The following is a 19,839-nucleotide window of genomic DNA, read 5'->3' as shown; positions in this document are numbered from 1 at the left end:
TTAGGTGCCTTGGCGATCCTAAATTGTCTGTAGTGTGTGCTTGGTGTGTATGGGCAGTGGGCTGTGGGCTGGTACTCTGCCCGGGATTTGTTCCTGCCTTGTGCCCTGTTCTGGCTGGGATTGGCTCCAGCGGACCCGCGTGACCCTGTGTTAGGATATAACGGGTTGGGTAATGACTGACTGACTGACTAATTTAGCCACAGTAAAGATAATATAAAAATATAAACTTTTTCCATTTGTCAGATTTCAGATGCTGTTAGTTTTTAAGAAACATACATCATTTCATTTACTTTTCTAGCTTTTGCCATTTAAAGATATTTTATGTACTTCAACAGAAAATTGCCAATTTTTTCTTACCCAACAGTCAATAAATTCTGAATAACATTTATAGTTAACAACATTTTGTAAAAAAATGAGACTATTGAAATGAGAAAAGATCCTTCAGGCCATCAGACATGTTTGGTTTATTTAATTTAAAGAATTCTGATTGATCAATTGTATCAATGTCTTTGAGAATGTTTTAAGACTTAATTTCATCTACATATAATACTTAATTATGATTAATATGAAAAGGACTCAATTACTTTAGCCTGTCACAGTAGAACATGTCTGTTATCCTCGATGGCCACTTGATTGCTTGTCTTGTACAGCTGCTGTTGCATCTTTTTTGTAGTGTGGTGACCTGGGGGTCTCCTGTATTAAACCTTTCTAAAATCCCATACTAAAAGTCTGCTTACACTCAAAAGACAAAAAATGGCATATACACAAAATAAACTGAATTTATAACACCGTATTTCGCCACGTGCCACAGCAAGTTCCTTTATAAATTTTAAATCAACTTAAAACTATGCATGTGTCTACGTGTTTTTAGCCACTCCCTGCCATATATTGCATAAAAATGCCTTTTTTTAAATATTCACACCCTAATCACCATATATATTTGCCCATGTTTATGAGCACTCCCTTTACTATAAACCTTGGAAGAGCAGAGGAAGAAAGGCAGAAAATGGAACTTAAGTGAATATGAACTTAAGGCATTACTGACTGAAGTGGAGAATCTCAAAAAACATGATTTTTGCTGGTCTCTCTGTCAGTCTCAGATTAAAAAAAAGTGGAATCACCTGAGCAGAGAGAACAATAGCAATGTCCCATCATGCAGTGCACAGTATTAATTGACACATGCTGTATGTGTTGAACTGCGAGCTATTATATTTCAGCCTGGGTTCAGATGTGGAATTCTGGCTGTTTTGTTCATTTTTGATTCCTTTATTTCCCTTAATATTGTTGGCCATTTACGTTCCATGTTTCCATGTATCTTCATTTATGTTCCATGTGTTTTGTGTGTGGTTCCCCAAGAGACAGGGCCATCGGCCCTTCAATGTTAAGGGACTGCACTCAGCCCTATAAAGGTGGAGGTAACCCACAGTCCCTTGAGGTTCATTCTGAATGTGCTTGTGGTGAGTTCTTATGAAATATTTCTGTGCTTTTTGTGATTACTGGATTTATTTACCTCTTTGCTCTGTGTTTTTGACCATTCCTAGATTTTGTATTGGGTATTTGTTTGCCATTGGGATTTTTCTATTTTAAAGACATTGCCTTGTATGCCTTTTGTGCTTCTTGAAGCTTATTTTTGATCAACAGAGCTTTGTAAAATTAAATCTTTTATTTATGAATATTCTTCATTGCCCTTTTTTTGTGACAAGTTTGGGATGACGGTTTCTCCCTGAAGTGGCCATTTTGATTGTTATTTGGGACTAGTGTTTGGGATCTCTCTAGTTCTTAAAAGATATTAAGAACTTTCTTATTGAACTTGTAAAATAATAAAATTATTTTACCAACTAAATGTCAAAGTTACAATACTATTTTCTTTACACTCAATGAACAATATCCAAATGTTTTTGAATTACCATTGTTCTGATGTCCTGAGGCGGTACATATTTCTGCACTATGTTGTGCAGTAATACACAAGCTATAACAATGTCTCAGACCTTTATGAGACTGTACAGCAGTGTGCAGCCCGATGAGTCCAAACTCCACAATCTATTTTTAATGAACCAATGGTTTGGTCTTTCACTGATCATGTGAAGGAGTGCCTTTTATTATATTTCCTCACTTATGATGTACCCACTATCACCTAAAAGAAATATTAAGATGACTTGTTAGCAATATACTAAGCTTAATTGAAATTCTGTCAATTAGGCTTATTTACCAAAAAGTCAACCATCACACAGAGTATGACGTTGAAATTAGCTTCCCACACTACTGTTTGATAAAGTAAAACAATTGTGGATTGAGCCACATAACAACGTTAGTCAGACACATTTGAGCATCACATATTACTGTGGTGTTAATTGAATGCAAATACTTTCTGCTTACAAAAGTAAATTAATTCTGTGGTAGTGCCTTTATCGTAGCATGTGTGCAGCAAATTGTGCTGATTACATGAGGAAAATCAGCAATATCTGGAAATTGACTTTTTGATCTCGGCTTGTTCTCCCAACAGCAAGGATATTGCATGTATCTGGGTGGCATATTAAGTATATTACCCAACACAGATGACGTCACATGGCTCAGGAATGACTGCTATATATGTGACCGGTCAGCCAGTTCACACTGAAAAGTAGCCATCACCACGTACCCTATGGTTGTTAAAAACTGTAACAAAACAGGGATTGCGTGATTTATACATGAAGTCTCCAATTCAGCACACAACTCAAAGATGATGGTTCTAGGAAGTCTCAATTGGTTTATACGTCAGTCATCATCATGAGCCAAAAAATCATCAATTTTGCTTTAGGCTGTCATTGGCATTATCCGCTAAAAGAGCACTACCATTGCATGTTAAGTTGTACAATACACAACATATCCTTTTTATAGACAAAATAAACTGGCCACACATTAAAAGCAATTGACATTAAACATGTGCATTAGGCATCATCAGTACTGAAGACTGCTCAATTGAGAGAACATGCCAATTACCTGTGATGTGATAGAATTAGTTCAAGAATATCAGGATGTGAATGACGCGTCATCGAAATGTGCAATGAAATTTGATTTTCTGTTCATTTTATTGTCATGCCACATGGAGTCGCTGAAATGCCTACACCAAAAAAAGAGTACTGTAGGTCTTAATGGATGGTCTAAACTTACTGTAACTTTAGGCCAATTTCCACGTCAAGTTCATGTTTTGAAAATCCTAACTTTTCATTAACAAATGGCTTATGCACATCTTTGAGCATATGCATGTTTTACATTTGAGGCCCCAGAACTGTACAGAATACTCCAGATGCGGTTTTATTAATGGATTTCAAAGTCTAATTTTTAATTCATCTTGATTTATATACAACATTTTTTAAATTATAGCTCAACATTACTGCTCATACTGTTTGGTTTCAATAGCAAAAGTGTTCTGTAATGATGTGAGATGTAATGTTGTGGACTGATTTAGGCATCTCATTTTGCTTGGGGCCTCTAAGTAATCTCTCCTCTTTGTCCCATGTTACACATTTTATTTCACATTTTTTCAAGGATGCCACCATGTGGTGCATGATGCAGCACTCATCTCTGTACAGATCTGGGGTTCAAAATACCGCATGGCTAGAGTTCATTTCGGACTTGCACCTGATGGTACAGAGATTGCCTACAGTCGCTTTCCAACTTTTACTGGAATTGCCAAGTTTGCAAAATAAATGAATGGATAATTTTTTCAGTTTTGATCTTAAACATTACAGTCAGAACACTATTATAGTAATCCACTTTTATTTTAATAATATAATTCGGTACCTGAAACATTTGAAAGTGTGTTGAAAGCATGCTTACAGTTTTTAACCATATGGTTTGCATAGTTGACTGTCAATTAAGGTATCTGACAGTCATTTGACAATTCACTAACAATGTTTGTTTATTAACAGAATTATACTACCTGCATTTGTTTTTCCATATACCACATTTTTTTACAGTCAAGTCTTCATATAATGTATTAAATGTATTGGTCACTTTAGATAGATGGATAGATGGATGGATAGATAGAATGATACTTTATTAATCCCAAGGGGAAATTCACATACTCCAGCAGCAGCATACTGATAAAAAACAATAAATTAAAGAGTGATAAAAATGCAGGTATAACAGACAATAACTTTGTATGATGTTACTTTAATTTTTACCTTGATGTTAAATTGTATTTCTTCTTATTGTCCATTTTTTTCTTCAATGAAGGTATCCAAACGACATGCAGTCTTTTGTAAAAAGTGGACTGCCTGGTTTTTGGGATTCCAATCTTGCTGGGAAAAGAATGAAACTAAAACGCCCCGATACCTTAGAACAAAGACTTGGTCAGTTGGGAAACAAGGCAGAAGTTTGGGAAGACCTTATCGGTAATTCCTGTATATGAAGTTAAAAAATGTCTAATCAATTGTTAACCTACTTAAAGATATAGAAAACATGAGCAAGTAATTTAATTAAAACTTAAGATCCTTGATTGCATGTGTAATCACTACTTGCTAACACTTTAATGAATAAAGGTCTAATCTTTGAATTTCTCTTTTTAGAACAAAGTAAGTGTCATCATGTTATACATTTTTTTTATATTTGATATTCATCTTCTAGATAACAATAAACTGAGTTTCACGGAAATATTAGGTAATCTGCGTCACATCATTATAAAAGGAGTCAGTGAAATCCATCACGAAAGGATCATTAACAGCCTTACAGACCAGGTATGGAAATTTATACAGTCTGTGTGTGTGTATATATACAGTATATATATATATATATATATATATAATATATAATCACATGAATAAATAATTATTTGATCTTTAATTATAGATTTGAAAACTTATTAGAAAGTTGATGTTACTTGGGGGTGTTGGCTCTATGAATTACAATCACGTTGTTCTCATAAGCAAGTTTATTTTGTTACAGTTGGATTATGATGACATAATAGTTATGTATGAAAAGAAGTATTTAGTATTAACTGTAAATCCCACTGCTTTATCATATGTAGTTAATTATTTTTTTCAGAAACATGGTTATCCTCTTTATAATGTATTTGGCTGCACGTTAGTCCTTAACACCAAGTTACATTAAACAGCTTTTTCCATCGATTTTCAGTCATTGCCTACATTTACTTAATCTTGGCGAGTCTGAGGCAGTTGGAGACAATCTTTGGCAGTCAGTGGCATGCTCACTCCCCCAAGTGTAATGTAATGTACCTCAGGACTAACTCCAACTAGTCTGAGACTTGCTCCGACAGAATCAAACATGTTTGATTTTTTCTTTAGTCATCGGGGCGGGCTCTGTGTGCATTAGAGCTGACAACCAATGAGTGCTCATCCGTTAGTACAAAGCAGCAGCGAGGAATAAGGAATGCAGGTGTTTTGGACCTTGTAAAAAGAAGAGAAGCCAATCTGCCTGATGTCTCATGTTTTACGTAACGAAAAAAGGGCTGAGATTGGAACTACACTCACCATATATGTTAACCCTTCATTTAACGCCAGCTCCATCAGGCAGGACTCTGTTGGCTATCAGAAAAAGGGGCAAGCTGGACAATGCTGGATGGTTGCAATACAATTGCTAGAATTTGACATGCCCAGTTGTTTTCAGTTGTGTAAATTGACCTTGTCCAGTAATGAAATCAGAAACTGTAGTTGGCAAGTCTGACATACCCCACAACAAGAACTTGCTTAATGTGACATTAATATAACATTGGCTTTATTGATGGTATGTCACTGTCATATTTTTATGTGCAAATGATTCAGTGTACACTACCACTTGTATCAGCAGCTAGTTTTTGTAGTCTGAACACATATTAAATAATCAAAATGGTGGCTAGATTTTCAGGCTTCTATCACTCAGGTTAATATTTTAAGAAGTAGACTTAATATTTAAGGAAAATTCTTAGATGCTTTCATTTTTATGGATGATTTCTAAATGAAGGCTGATAAATGTTCATTATTTTTGGTTGGATTTTAAATGTACTTGTCTGTATATTCCAGATTTCATTTGTGGGTTATAAGCACCTTTAGGTTTAGGATTAAGGCAAATATTGTTGCTTGTGCTTCCTTAGTTAGGCCACACTTCAAAAAGTCATTAATAAAATATGTCTTTTCCATGTCTAATAAAATTTTAAGTTGTTTGGTGGTTGCAGTGACATTCTTAAGTTTTAATAAGAAGTAAAAACCTCATTTCAAAATATAAAGTTAGTTATTATAATGTTTTCAGCATTACAGTGTAGAAACAAAAGGGAAAGAAAATTGAGTAGTTTAATATATTTAAAAAAGAAACAATTTATAGTATGGGATATGATGTGTGCATGAATCAGTGTCTAATATATTGTAAAAGACTTACTAATTCCAAGTTAATTATAATTAAAATGCATCTAGTTGTCAAAGAAAGTGCAGCATATCCAATTCAGTTATCAGATTTCTAGAACTTTCCAAGCTTATTCAAATTATTAAAGTATAGCTAAAGTGTTTCTAACTTATTAATATTCTGAATAATAATTTGTTTCTTGTAGAAAACTGTGATTGATAGCAGACTGTTTCCTTTACGTTTCTTTTCTGCCTACAAAGTTATTGTGGATTTGGAAAAGCAACAAAAGAAAGCTGGTAAAAATATTATACTTTTTTTACATCCCTGCTTATTAATAGTATTTTGTAGCAAATCATCATAATAAAACAATAACACACAAACTGAAGACATTGCTATTAATATTTATGATTTTATCTTTACAATTTTAATATTTGAATATAGCAAATGTATTTAGACAGTTGTATCCTTTTAAAGCATACTATTAGAAAGCAATGATATTGCATTTAATTACAGCTAGAACTTTCTTGCCATACTCTTAGCATTTAACATCTTTCTATAACTGATAAGAAAATTAGTAGCAGAGCACAACAATACATCTTTTCTTTATACCTTGCATGAACAGCTAATCGGGCATTAAATATTGACGGCAAAGATCCAAGTAATAACCCTGAGTGGTTAACATTGGGAACCACTTTCCTTCTTTCAGAAGGCAAGGTACAACAAAGCTGAAGAGCTATTGGCCAATCACTTAACACTAGAATTACCAGAGCCTACGAAAAAACTCGTAGATCCGTCCCACCTTAAATCGCTTCATACTTCTCCATCAGCGTCTTTTGTCCTATAAATGTGTCAATAAGCAGCAAGCAGCCTACTATCACATCCCCCACTGCCGCACAGTTTTCTCAGCTCACATCTGCTTACCTGCGTGTCAATTGCTTGGAGTTGTATAGAGTGAGAAGTCAAGCAAAATGACACCTTTTATAAATACTATATCGTTATTTGGAACACATGCATTTCATGTGTGTTCTGTGTCTACAACGATCTATGTAAACACATTGTTAAAACAGAAACGTTTTTCATGTTTTAGTAATAATTGACAAAATGTAGACATGAAGTTTATAATGTGTGAAGCCTGAATTCCAAATATCAAAGAAACACTTTCACAACAGGTACAAATATAACAGAACAAATGCGCTCAGTCAGTCTGTAACAGCCGGTGTAAATGTGTGATACTTGTAAAGGTTAGCTTTGTTTTTTTTTTTTTTATTCAGTTTCATTCTCTGTCACGTTCACGATTCCACCCTACCCCCCTTCCCATCTGACACTGCTGTTTTCACATAAAGACACGCTATAGCTCAAATGTTATTTATTCGGATTACATAAAGATGCGCTATAGCGCGCTATAGCTCAAATGTTATTTATTTGGATCACATAAAGACGTGCTATAGCTCACTATAGCTCAAATGTTATTTATTTGGATCACATAAAGATGCGCTATAGCTCACATGTTATTTATTTGGATCACATAAAGAGGCGCTATAGTTCAAATGTTATTTATTTGGATCACATAAAGATGCGCTATAGCTCGCATGTTATTTATTTGGATCGCATAAAGACGCGCTATAGCTCAAATGTTACTTATGTGGATCACATAAAGACGCGCTATAGCTCACATGTTATTTATTTGGATCACATAAAGACGCGCTATAGCTCGCATGTTATTTATTTCGCCAACACTACACCTTCCAGATTTAAACACTAGCGTGGTGTATGTGCCCAAAAAAAGTCTAACTGTATTCTCGTACCACTGCTCGCGTACTAAAGTGTCAGCAGGTATTTTTCGTGACATTACATGTGTAATTTGTGAGCATGCCTTTGACGATCAAACAGAGGAAGCTCTGCAGTTCACTTGTGACTTTATGCTGTAGATCTGGCACTTACATACAAATGACGGTGCATGTGCCCAAAACATTAACATTTATATGTTACTTACATAAAAGCCAGAGCTAATGTTATTTACCTATTTACCTTGAGTTATTTACTTACATGACGAGGGTTCTACATCGGATCAAGAATGTACTTTTGCCATCACTGTACTTTGTGTATGTACATGGTAAGCTCTGCACTCGAGACTTTACGCTGTAGGAAGTAAGTAAATAAATAAAGTTGAATAGGTAAATTGAATGTTATTTACCTTGAGTTATTTACTTACATGATGACGGTTCTACATCGGATCTGGCTTTTATGTATTAACATATAAATGTTAATGTTTTGGGCACATGCACCATCCTTTGTATGTAAGAGCCAGATCTACAGAGTAAAGTCACGAGTGCAGAGCTTCCCATGTACATATACAAAGTACAGCGATGGCAAAAGTGCATTCTTGATCCGATGTAGAATCGTTGGCATGAGTTGAGTGTACCTCTGTTATAGCGCGTCTGTGTGAAAACAGCAGTGTCAAATGCGTGTGGCAGGGGGGGCGGGGAGTTGGGAACGTGAACGCGGATGAGAGAAAAACAGAATAGAAAAAAACAAAGCTAACCTTTACAAGTATCATAAATTACACCAGCTATTACAGACTGGAATCAAATGTATGTTTTTATTCTAAAATAGTAAGAATACGACCAGCTCAGTTCTCAAAACGGACTCGCCTGGGATCAAACCCGCGAAGCTTTGATTACAAGTCAGCAGCTGATACCGTTGCACCACCAAATCTCTCATTCCAATTTCGTGTCAATGTCGCAGGTAAACGCGGGTTGTTTTTCTGCAGTTATATTTTTGAATAAAACCGCATTTGTTCTGTTATATTTGTACCTTTTGTGAAAGTGTTTCTTTGATATTTGGAATTCAGGCTTCAAACATTATACACTTCATGTCTACATTTTGTCAATTATTAATAAAACATGAAAAACGTTTCTGTTTTAACGATGTGTTTACATAGATCGTTGTAGACACAGAACACACATGAAATGCATGTGTTCCAAATAACGATATAGTATTTATAAAAGGTGTCATTTTGCTTGACTTCTCACTCTATACAACTCCAAGCTACTGACACGCAGGTAAACAGATTTGAGCTGAGAAAATTGTGCGCCGGTGGGGGATGTGATAGCAGACTGCTTGCTGTTTGCTGCTTATCGACACATTTACAGGACAAAAGACACTGATGGAGAAGTGTGAAGCAATTTAAGGTGGGATGGATCTACGAGTTTTTTCGTAGGCTCTGGTAATTCTAGTGTTAACTGCAATACCACATAGAAGGTTCTCACAGCCATTATGTAAAGCACTTTGAGCTACTTTTTGTATGAAAATGTGCTATATAAATAAATGTTGTTGTTGTTGTTGATGACCACCCCACAGGATATTCTGCTGAGGAATGGCAGCCTCCCAGATAAACAAAAAGGCTGTTGAAAAGTGTGGACAGAGTGTAAAGAACAGCTGGTCATCTGCAGCATGTTAATTGTTACAAAGGTGAATAAGTTGTATAAGAATCTTGTAATGGGTTAGACAGACTACAAGAAGACCTTAGTCAGTGTGGCCCACTCTACTGAATGTGTAAAGCCATCACTTGGTTTGATGGTGCATCAATGAAAGAGTGGTGAACTAAAATGTTCCATTTTCGTTATGGAAGATGTGTCAGGATGGGGAAGATCAAGATCAAATATGGAATCTTCCAGGATGACTCCCTGTCTTTCATGGTATTCTACTTGGAACTGATACCACTAACAAACATGCTAAATCGACGTGTTTAAGGAGATGCAGTTGACATGAAACAGTGCAACAGTCATCTGCACTATGTGGATGATATCAGGCTGTTCACCAAAGATGGGTTTCAGCTTGAAAAATCCCTGATAACAGTCAAAGCCTTTGGTAATGACACCACAATGGAATTTGGCCTGAATAAATGTGCTACGGGAGGCACGGTGGTGCAGTGGGTAGCGCTGCTGCCTCGCAGTTGGGACACCTGGGGACCTGGGTTCGCTTCCCGGGTCCTCCCTGCGTGGAGTGTGCATGTTCTCCCCGTGTCTGCGTGGGTTTCCTCCAGGCGCTCCGGTTTCCTCCCACAGTCCAAAGACATGCAGGTTAGGTGGATTGGCGATTCTAAATTGGCCCTAGTGTGTGCTTGGTGTGTGGGTGTGTTTGTGTGTGTCCTGCGGTGGGTTGGCACCCTGCCCAGGAATGGTTCCTGCCTTGTGCCCTGTGTTGGCTGGGATTGGCTCCAGCAGACCCCCGTGACCCTGTGTTCGGATTCAGCGGGTTGGAAAATGGATGGATGGATAAATGTGCTACTGTAGTCTTCAAGGGTGGCAGACTTGTCAAAAGGAGAAATCTCCATTTGGATGACAAGACTGGGTTTCAGAGCCTTGACAAGGAAGATGCCTGTAAGTACTTGGATGTTGATGAAAATGGTTCTATTCAGTGCACTAAGATAAAGGAGAAGATAGAAAAGGGACATCAATGACTGCACCAGATACTTAAATTTGAGTTTGAAGAGCAAGATTTTGGCCACCAGCAGCCTGGAGATTCCAGTCCCCATGTATAGCTTTGTTTTATTGACTGAAACAAGTCTGAGATTGAAAGACTAGACATCAAGCCTTAGAATCACCTGAACATGCATAGACTTCACCATCCAAAAGCAGATGTCAAGTGACACTATACCAAGAAATGGAATGGGCTGCTGACTCATTAAACTCACATCTGCATACAACAGTTCCATTGTTGGCTAAATGACTACACTGAGTTTGGCAGAGATAATTTTTACTAAGCTTCTGAACATTGATGAGGGCTCGCAGAACAAAATACACCCTCCTAGCAGTGCAGAAGAAAATCAAGAACAAGTACTTGCCAGTACAGCCTGTTGACCAATCTTCAATGAAGCTGAGACTGAAGTCCAACATTGAAGCAAAGAAGATCCATCTGCTGAATAAAGCCACTACATGGCCTGTTCTCTTGACAGACCATTTATGGAGAAAAGTGCAATTGTGGCATGGCTGAACAGCCGCTGGCTCAAGGGAGAGAATGCAAGTCTAATCACCACCACCAGGTATCACCAGTGTAACATCATGAAGCAGTAGGTCAAAAGCAAGTGCAGAAAATACAGCAATCCTGAAGAGACAATCAACCATATACTTGCTGTGTGCACAACACTGGCTTCTGCTGAATACATAAACCAGCATTTCCAGATTTGCCAGTTATATGTAGTGGTCAATCTGTGGCAAGCTAGATGTACAAATTCCTTTGTACAGCGGTACCAGCACAAACAACAAGAGGCCATTGTCATAATCAGAGACACAACTATCATTTTGGACATGGCAGTGCAATAAGCTGATCATACCATTTCAGCTAAACGTCTTCATATGGTGGCCCATTGCCAGATGGAGAATTAATGCCTGATGATTAATGTAACATTCCCAGATGACAACAACGTCATGCTCAAAGAAGCTGAAAAGCAAAGCAGGTATAAAGGTCTGAAGATTGAGATCAGCAGTATGTAGGGCACTGATGTTAGAGTTTTGTGGTTGGAGCTCTTGGTACCATCAAGAAAGGATTGACAAGAATCTGCAGGAGTTGCTATTATACCACACAGCCTAGGAAGTACAGAAGATCGCACTAATGGGAATCGCTCCACAAAGTACTTGGTTAAACCTTACATCTGTGGTCACGACACAAACGCCTGAACAGCTGCTGACAAATTGCTGTGATAAACCAATAATAATAGGAACTATTTTATTTTGATGTATCAAATTGTTTTTTCTGGTATAAGAAATTTTAAAATTGTAATTACATCTGGGAAATTGAATTGTGATTAGATTTTCCATCTCCTTAAGAAAAATCGGTACTCCGGTTTCCTCCCACAATCCAAAGACATGCAGGTTAGGTGCATTGGCGATTCTAAATTGTCCCTAATGTGTGCTTGGTGTGTGGGTGTGTGTGTGCCCTGCGGTGGGCTGGCGCTCTCCCGAGGTTTGTTTCCTACCTTGCTGCCTGTGTTGGCTGGGATTGGCTCCAGCAGACCCCAGTGACCCTGTAGTTAGGATATAGCGGGTTGGATGATGGATGGATTAAGAAAAATCGTTAGCAGTGAGAGACATATAATAGATATTTTACATTAAGACCAAGTTAGCTACTGGATAGTTTGTGAAAGTGAGGCACATTACTACAAGCAACATTCCTATTTTGAAAGTAGTTTTATTTCTTTGTAGTTTTTATCTAACAGTTATTAAAATGACATTAAAGTGTACAGTTTCAGTGGGATTTTGTATTATGTACTTGTCAGAAATGCATCACATTTCATTGAATAAGGGAAAATAGGAGTTGTTTTTCAGTGAGCAAGTGACAATAATAACAGTAAATCAAAATGACTTCTGTACTGGTAACTGATTCATGCTATGCTTTGAACTAGTACTCGTGACTGGAGCATTTCACATGTTTGTTGATTGAATTGTTAACAGTAAATGTTGCATTATTTACTTGAAACAAAAAAGAAATAAACTCACTTTATGAATTGGGTTTTAAACCAAAAATGTTTCATTTTAAATGGATGTCAAGATGACTAAATTTAAAACTAATGTTATAATAATGCATTTTCTATATCTTTTTTCCCCCCAAACAGAAAAGCCATTACCAAGTCGCTCAGAAACTTTAACAAAGATATTGTGCGAAATACATAAATCCCTCCGATCTAAGGTGAACAAATCACAATGGACAAAAAAGCTGCAACGATCATTATATATACCTGTAATATACAGAGAGTTGAAGTCAAAAGAAAGACAACAGCAAAGGACAAGGTATATTTTACATACTCTTAAATACTAAACATATATAAAGTGTATTGTGTTTCTTATTTTTGTTCAAGGCTATTGTACTATTAATAAATTTGCAGCTGCAAGGTAATATGAGTGGAAGCCTCACTGGCTCACTGATACAAATAATTCTAAATTCCTTATAACTGTAAATATGACAACAGTGCATTTTTCTGAATGCAGAATAAGTGAAGGTAAAGAACCATCTAATTAAACAGTGAGATCAATTAGTGGTAAATGATTTGTTGATGGCAGTACGGTGGCGCAGTGGTAGCGATGCTGCCTAGCAGTAAGGAGACCTGGGTTCGCTTCCCGGGTCCTCCCTGTGTGGAGTTTGCATGTTCTCCCTGTGTCTGCGTGGGTTTCCTCCGGGTGCTCCGGTTTCCTCCCACATTCCAAAGACATGCAGGTTAGGTGCATTGGTTATCCTAAATTGTCCCTAGTGTGTGCTTGGTGTGTGTGTGTGTGTGTGTGTGCACCCTGCAGTGGGTTGCCACCCTGCCCGGGGTATGTTCCTGCCTTGCGCCCTGTGTTGGCTGGGATTGGCTCCAGCAGACCCCCGTGACCCTGTGTTAGGATATAGCAGGTTGGACAATGACTGACTGAGTGACTGACTGACTGCTTTGTTGATTATGAAACTGGCTGGAATAAAAATATTTAAACACAGTATCCTGCATGACTAAACTTGAGAATCATTGTTGTACTGAGGCCAAAGCAAATCTTAACAATTTTCTGTTTTACATGAAAAACAAAGAAATTGTTTGAATTATACTTTTCAACTTTTCTGTTTGTATTCATTGGTAGGAATTTTCAACTGAACGTGGGTCTTCTCCAGAAATATAAAATTGCTTTAGAGAAAGCCATACACATTTCTTGCCAATACAATTTACCGCTCCTTAGTGGCAAATGCTTTATTTTTATCAACTATTATTGTCATATGGAGTCGCCTTGCAAGCAGGCCACTGATCTCTGCTTTCCTTCATATTCTTGCAAAGGACGTGTGAAAGTAAGTGCATCTAGCTAGTATTTTTCACTTAATTCAGTTCTAGTTTACCATTTAAGCAGTACAAAGCATATTTTGAATTTAATTCATAACACAATATTTAATTAAATATAAACATTTATTTAATACCTGTGTATCTGTTGTAGTTGTATGCAAAGGTTTGGACACCCTTGGTCAGGATAAATATTTTGTCAATTTTCTAAATGAAAATAAGCCAATACAAACTGTTTTCAGGGAAAAGACTTAAAACATGACACATTTCTCCAAAAATTGAAACACAATTACTATTTGGTGAATTTAACAAATTAGGAAAAAAAAAGAACATAAAATGTGGCATGTGCCACATGGCAACTTTAAATTAGTTATTTATTTGTTTGTATTTTGTTACGTCTCAAAATGAAATTAACTCATTATACTGTGCCTTAATCCAGTTCGCCCATAACATGGAAGGACAGGGGAGTGCAGTAATTCCTACTTATTGTCCCCCTGTCCCCCGTACACTAGATGACTTCAGCCTTGGATATCATTACCCATTCGGACACCCACAGGGAGTGCTAGGAAGTGTAGTCTGGTAGCGCAGCCCTACTGGGGTACATGGGTACTGCTAGCAGGTGCTACAAGGAGTTACACTCCCTACTATTTGGGACTTCCATGTGGCCCAGAAGTGCTTCCAACAGGCAAAGCCCTGGCACCAGAAGTACAGGGTCCTCTGTAAAAGGGACCACACTGACTTGTCCAGGTGAGTCGGAGCCGGGAGTAGAGAGAGGCAACACTCGCCTTGGAGGAGTACCAGTGCAGAGAAGAAAGAAAATAGAGAAGACACACTGTGAATTGTTTGTGCAAAAGGTATTTATGCAATAAAACCCCTTTGATTTGAACCCAGGACTATTTTGTGTTTTTGTGTTTGGGACCCAGGGACGCCCCCTAGTTTCCACAGTATGTATATGTATATAGATATTTGTATATATACATATACATTCATAAATACACTCTCACTCTTTCTCTCTCTCGTTTTCAGAAGCTTAGAACAATCCTGAAATGTTTTTGATAGAAATTGGTTCTTTTTTTTTTTTTTTTTAACCAATGTGTCATCAAATCGATTTAAAAACACATCCTACATGTTGCACATGCTTAAAATGAAAGATTTTTAATTTATTATTGACATATAACATAAGCCCCATTTTCAGCAGCCATGATTCCAGTGTCTTAATGGTCAACCCTGTTAGCTAACCTTAGTTAATTGTGTTTAAATGCTAATTTGTTATTAAAGAAACTTTTGTAATTGTGTTAGCACTTCTGAAACCTTTTATTCTGTTCAGTAAAGCAAGTTCCATGCTTTTTAGGTTTCTGGCATTCTTAAATTCCTTTTCTCAAGAATCATGTCACTCTTTTGTTGTTTTGCAAAATACTGTAAATGTTATTCCATGCAACAGATTGCCTAGAAACCGAAGATTTCGTGCAAGCACATCCATTACTCTCTTAGAGAAAATGCAAAACTTGATCTAATCAGAACAGAAAAGAAACAGCAGTCCCTGCTACACAGTTGCATAAGAGGATACAGTAAATGCTACAGATTTTGTGGTGTGAAAAAACAAATGCCTTACAATTCCTCCGTTGGCCGCTTCCTGCCAAAATATGGTTCACGTGTTCGTCGCAGGTATCGGAACAGACAACTACATCATCCAGATAGGTGACACTATAGGCAGTATGGAGGCGTAGCAGTTTGTCCACTATACGTTCAATGTGAACGGTTTCCCATGCATCCCAAAAGGCAACACACAGCATTTCTAGTGTCCACTAGGGGTACTGAGTGCTTGTTGACTTCCATTAACCCTTTGTTATATCGAGAGTAGTTAAATAGCGGGCTTTTGCTAGCCTTTCAAGGAGGTTGTCCACTCAAGGCATAGAATAAACATTGATTATGGAAAGTAGCGCTAGTCCAGGATCTGTAGCTTTCTTCATGATCAATAACTCTACCATTAATTTTATCTCCAGCTCTGCTGTCTTTGCTTTATGAATAAAATACTGCTGTTCCCAAATTGCAGAAGTCAGACCAAGTTTGGTGTTGACAACATAACCAATGGAGGCGATGGTCGATTCTAACTGCTTCTTTTGAGAGGACTTTAATTCTGTACCAAAATTTAATTGCCAAGTTTGTGCAATAAGGTATCTACCCATTCCATGGTCAGAGGAAACCTTCTCTCATTCCAACCACTGTTTTGAACGATTGACATGGTAGACCATCTCCTTGGGTTGTTGATTGGACTGATAAACCAAATAATCTTCCAATCAGCAATGTTCACAAATTTCATATAGCCCCTGCCAATGAGCAAGCAGTTTGGAATGGGTAGTTGGAATCAATACCATTATCCTGTCCTTGGGTTGAAATTTCCTTAGGGTTGCCCCTCTGTTATAGAGTCTGGCTTGGGCTCCCTGCACGTTCAAGGTGTTCTTTCATGAGGGACATATTTTCAAAAAATGATTGCACAACTCTGCTTTATATTCAATTACATTTTTACTGGGTTGAGTTTCAGATTTACACCTTTCATTTAGAATACTGAGAATTCCACAAAGCACGGGAGAAATTGGTCCCAGTCTTTCTGTTCTTTCATGCTACGTTTTTCAACATCTGTTTTAGCATTTGGTTGAAACGCTCCACCAATCTGTTTGTCTGGGGATGATATACAAACATTAATTTGTTTGAGCAATCTGGCAACATCCCTGAATATTTCCAAGGTAAAAGGAGTTTCTTGGTCCATGAGGATCTCTTTAGAGATTCCCACTTGTGTAAAAACACCTACAAGTTCCCAGGCGGTATTTTTTGAATTAGCCAGTCTCATGGGAATGTTCTCTGGATAACAGGTAGCGTAATCCACAAGCACCAAGATGTACTTATGCCCTCGAGCAGAAGGTTCAAGCAGACCCATGATATCCACTCAAATGGAATCTCTGTAATGGGCAAAGGTACAGTAATCCCTCCTCGATCGCGGGGGTTGCATTCCAGAACCCCCCGCGAAAGGTGAAAATCCGCGAAGTAGAAACCATATGTTTATATGGTTATTTTTATATTGTCATGCTTGTGTCACAGATTTGCACAGAAACACAGGAGGTTGTAGAGAGACAGGAACTTTACTCAAACTTCAAACAAACATTTGTCTCTTTTTCAAAAGTTTAAACTGTGCTCCATGATAAGACAGAGATGACAGTTCCGTCTCACAATTAAAAGAATGCAAACATATCTTCCTCTTCAAAGGAGGGCACGTCAGGAGCAGAGAATGTCAGAGAGAAAAAAGCAAACAATCAAAAATCAATAGGGCTGTTTGGCTTTTAAGTATGCGAAGCACCGCCGGACAAAGCAGCTGCAAGTAAGGGAGCAATGTGAAGGTAGTCTTTCAGCATTTTTTAGAGGAGCGTCCGTATCCTCTAGGCCAGTGTGTGAATAGCCCCTCTGCTCACACCCCCTCTGTCAGGAGCAGAGAATGTCAGAGAGAGTGAGAGGGACAGAGAAAAACAAACAATCAAAAATCATTACGTGCTGTTCGAGCTTTTAAGTATGCGAAACACCGTACGGGAAGCATGTCGCTTGACAAAGCAGCTGCACAGAAGGGAGCAATGTGAAGATAATCTTTCAGCATTTTTAGAGGAGCGTCCGTATCCTCTAGGCCAGTGTGCGAACAGCCCCCCTTCTCACACCCCCTCCGTCAGGAGCAGAGAATGTCAGAGCGAGAGAGAGAGAGAAAAGCAAACGATCAAAAATCAATACGTGCTGTTTGATCTTTTAAGTAGGCGAAGCACCATGCAGGAAGCATATTGCTTGACAAAGCAGCCACATGTAAGCCCAGCAAGGAAGAGAGCAATGTGAAGGTAATCTTTCAGCGTTTTTTGAGGAGCAGCCGTATCCTCTAGGGGTGCGAGCAGCCCCCATGCTCACAATATATTTGAGGAGTTTTATTTAATACTAGCCAACCCACGGCGTAACATACGCCGCATAATTATGTATTGATGGGTGAACACTTGCTGAACGACACAGTTGTCCTCTGGAGAGAGCAATGTACAATTGTCCGTGACTGAAAGCGGGATCGTCTGTGACGATGGAGGCCACACTGGTGAAAGTTACTTCGTCGGTAGGGATAAGTTTCAGCACTTGTTCATTAAGGTGTAGCAAGTCTTCGTTGTTGACGCTTAATATAGCTTGCGTACTGAGTTGTTCCGGAGTCACAGTTGAGAAACACTTTTTTAATGTCTTTTAAGCACAGGGAAAACAATTAACATGTGAAACATCCGTAATGTAATAAGCCACCAAGAAAAGTAACATTGCAACAATGTATGCTACGATCCGATCGCTGTAAACAGAAGTGAAAACAAAATCGAGGCCGGTGCATTCTTTAACTGCCTTGTAGCGCAATGGTACTGCTGCTGTTTTGCAGTAAGGAGACTGTGGAAGATTTTGGGTTCGCTTCCCGGTTTCTCCCTGTGTGGATAGCGCTTTGAATACTGAAAACACCGGTATATCAATGTAATGAAGTATTATTATTCTTATGCGTCCAGCACTCTCTCTCTCTCGCGCGCCTGTATGCATGTGTGTGTCGCTCGCTCTCTCTCGCTCGCTGCACGTGTTCCTGCAGGCATACCAGTAAGTGAATGAAAAGATGGAACTCTGGAGAGAGCAACATACAACTGTCCGTGACTGAAAACTGGTTTTGGCAGATACATGCACATCTTTTTGAAAGTTTGGCCCTGTGCCTTATCAATTGTCATTGCAAAGGCAAATCTAACAGGAAATTGTCTTCGTGTTAAAGTAAAAGGCAAATTATCCGCGACAAACTGTTTTACACGCTGCATACCAACCCGTGGCGTAGTATATGCCGCATAATCACGCCGCTTTTTTAATGTTTTTTAAGCAGAGGGAAAAAATGAACATTTGCAAAATCCGTAACGCCGCTTTCAGTAAGTACAATGCACACGTGTTTAATTTGTCAGCCACATTTTGCCAGCCGTCTTTTCTGGTTTGGGCTGCTTTTGCAGTGTTACCGCTTGTGCATATTAAATCTTGAAATCCTTCGAGTAACTAATTAACTAACTAACACCCACTCACCCAGCTTGTGAGAAAAAAATGTGCCCGTTCTTTCATCATTTTGTTGCAGCCTATCAAAGACTTGCTGATCATGTTTTCTAGACTCTATATACAGTGGAACCTCGGTTCACAACCATAATTCGTTCCAAACCTCTGGTCGTAAACCGATTTGGTCGTGAACCGAAGCAATTTCCCCCATAGGATTGCATGTAAATACAATTAATCCATTCCAGACCATACGAACTGTATTTAAATATATTTTTTTAAAGATTTTTAAGCACAAATATAGTTAATTATTACACCATAGAATGCACAGTGTAATAGTAAAAACATTGAATAACACTGACACAAACACCCAGGCTCCCTGCTCAGCTGCATGGGCAGGCTCTCTCTCTCAGCAACACGGGAGCTTCCCCAGCCCCCCCCCCCCCTCTCTCTCTCTCTCAGCAGCACGAGCCTCCCCAGCCTCCCCCCCCCCTCTCTCTCTCTCTCTCTCTCTCAGCAGCACATGAGCCCCCCCCCCCTCTCTCTCTCTCTCAGCAGCAGGCGAGCCTCCCCAGCCCCCCCCCCTCTCTCTCTCTCTCTCAGCAGCACGAGAGCCCCCTCCCCCTCTGTCTCTCAGAAGCACACGAGCCCTCTCTCTC

At 38.5% G+C, this 19,839-nt stretch overlaps 1 protein-coding gene across 1 annotated transcript in view; it reads left to right on the top strand.

The window, feature by feature from the left end:
* LOC114645749 (telomerase-associated protein 1) overlaps positions 1-19,839 on the top strand; it is a 168,993-nt gene that overhangs the window by 55,148 nt on the left and 94,006 nt on the right. The window contains exons 9-13 of the mRNA XM_051923152.1: positions 4,219-4,376; positions 4,609-4,718; positions 6,521-6,611; positions 12,929-13,103; positions 13,923-14,124. Of these exons, the coding sequence (XP_051779112.1) occupies positions 4,219-4,376; positions 4,609-4,718; positions 6,521-6,611; positions 12,929-13,103; positions 13,923-14,124 (736 nt within the window). The remainder of the gene's footprint in view (positions 1-4,218; positions 4,377-4,608; positions 4,719-6,520; positions 6,612-12,928; positions 13,104-13,922; positions 14,125-19,839) is intronic.

This window comes from Erpetoichthys calabaricus, chromosome 2, assembly GCF_900747795.2.
Source record: "Erpetoichthys calabaricus chromosome 2, fErpCal1.3, whole genome shotgun sequence".
Lineage (NCBI taxonomy): Eukaryota > Metazoa > Chordata > Cladistia > Polypteriformes > Polypteridae > Erpetoichthys > Erpetoichthys calabaricus.
This window is presented reverse-complemented; position numbering and strand designations above follow the sequence as displayed.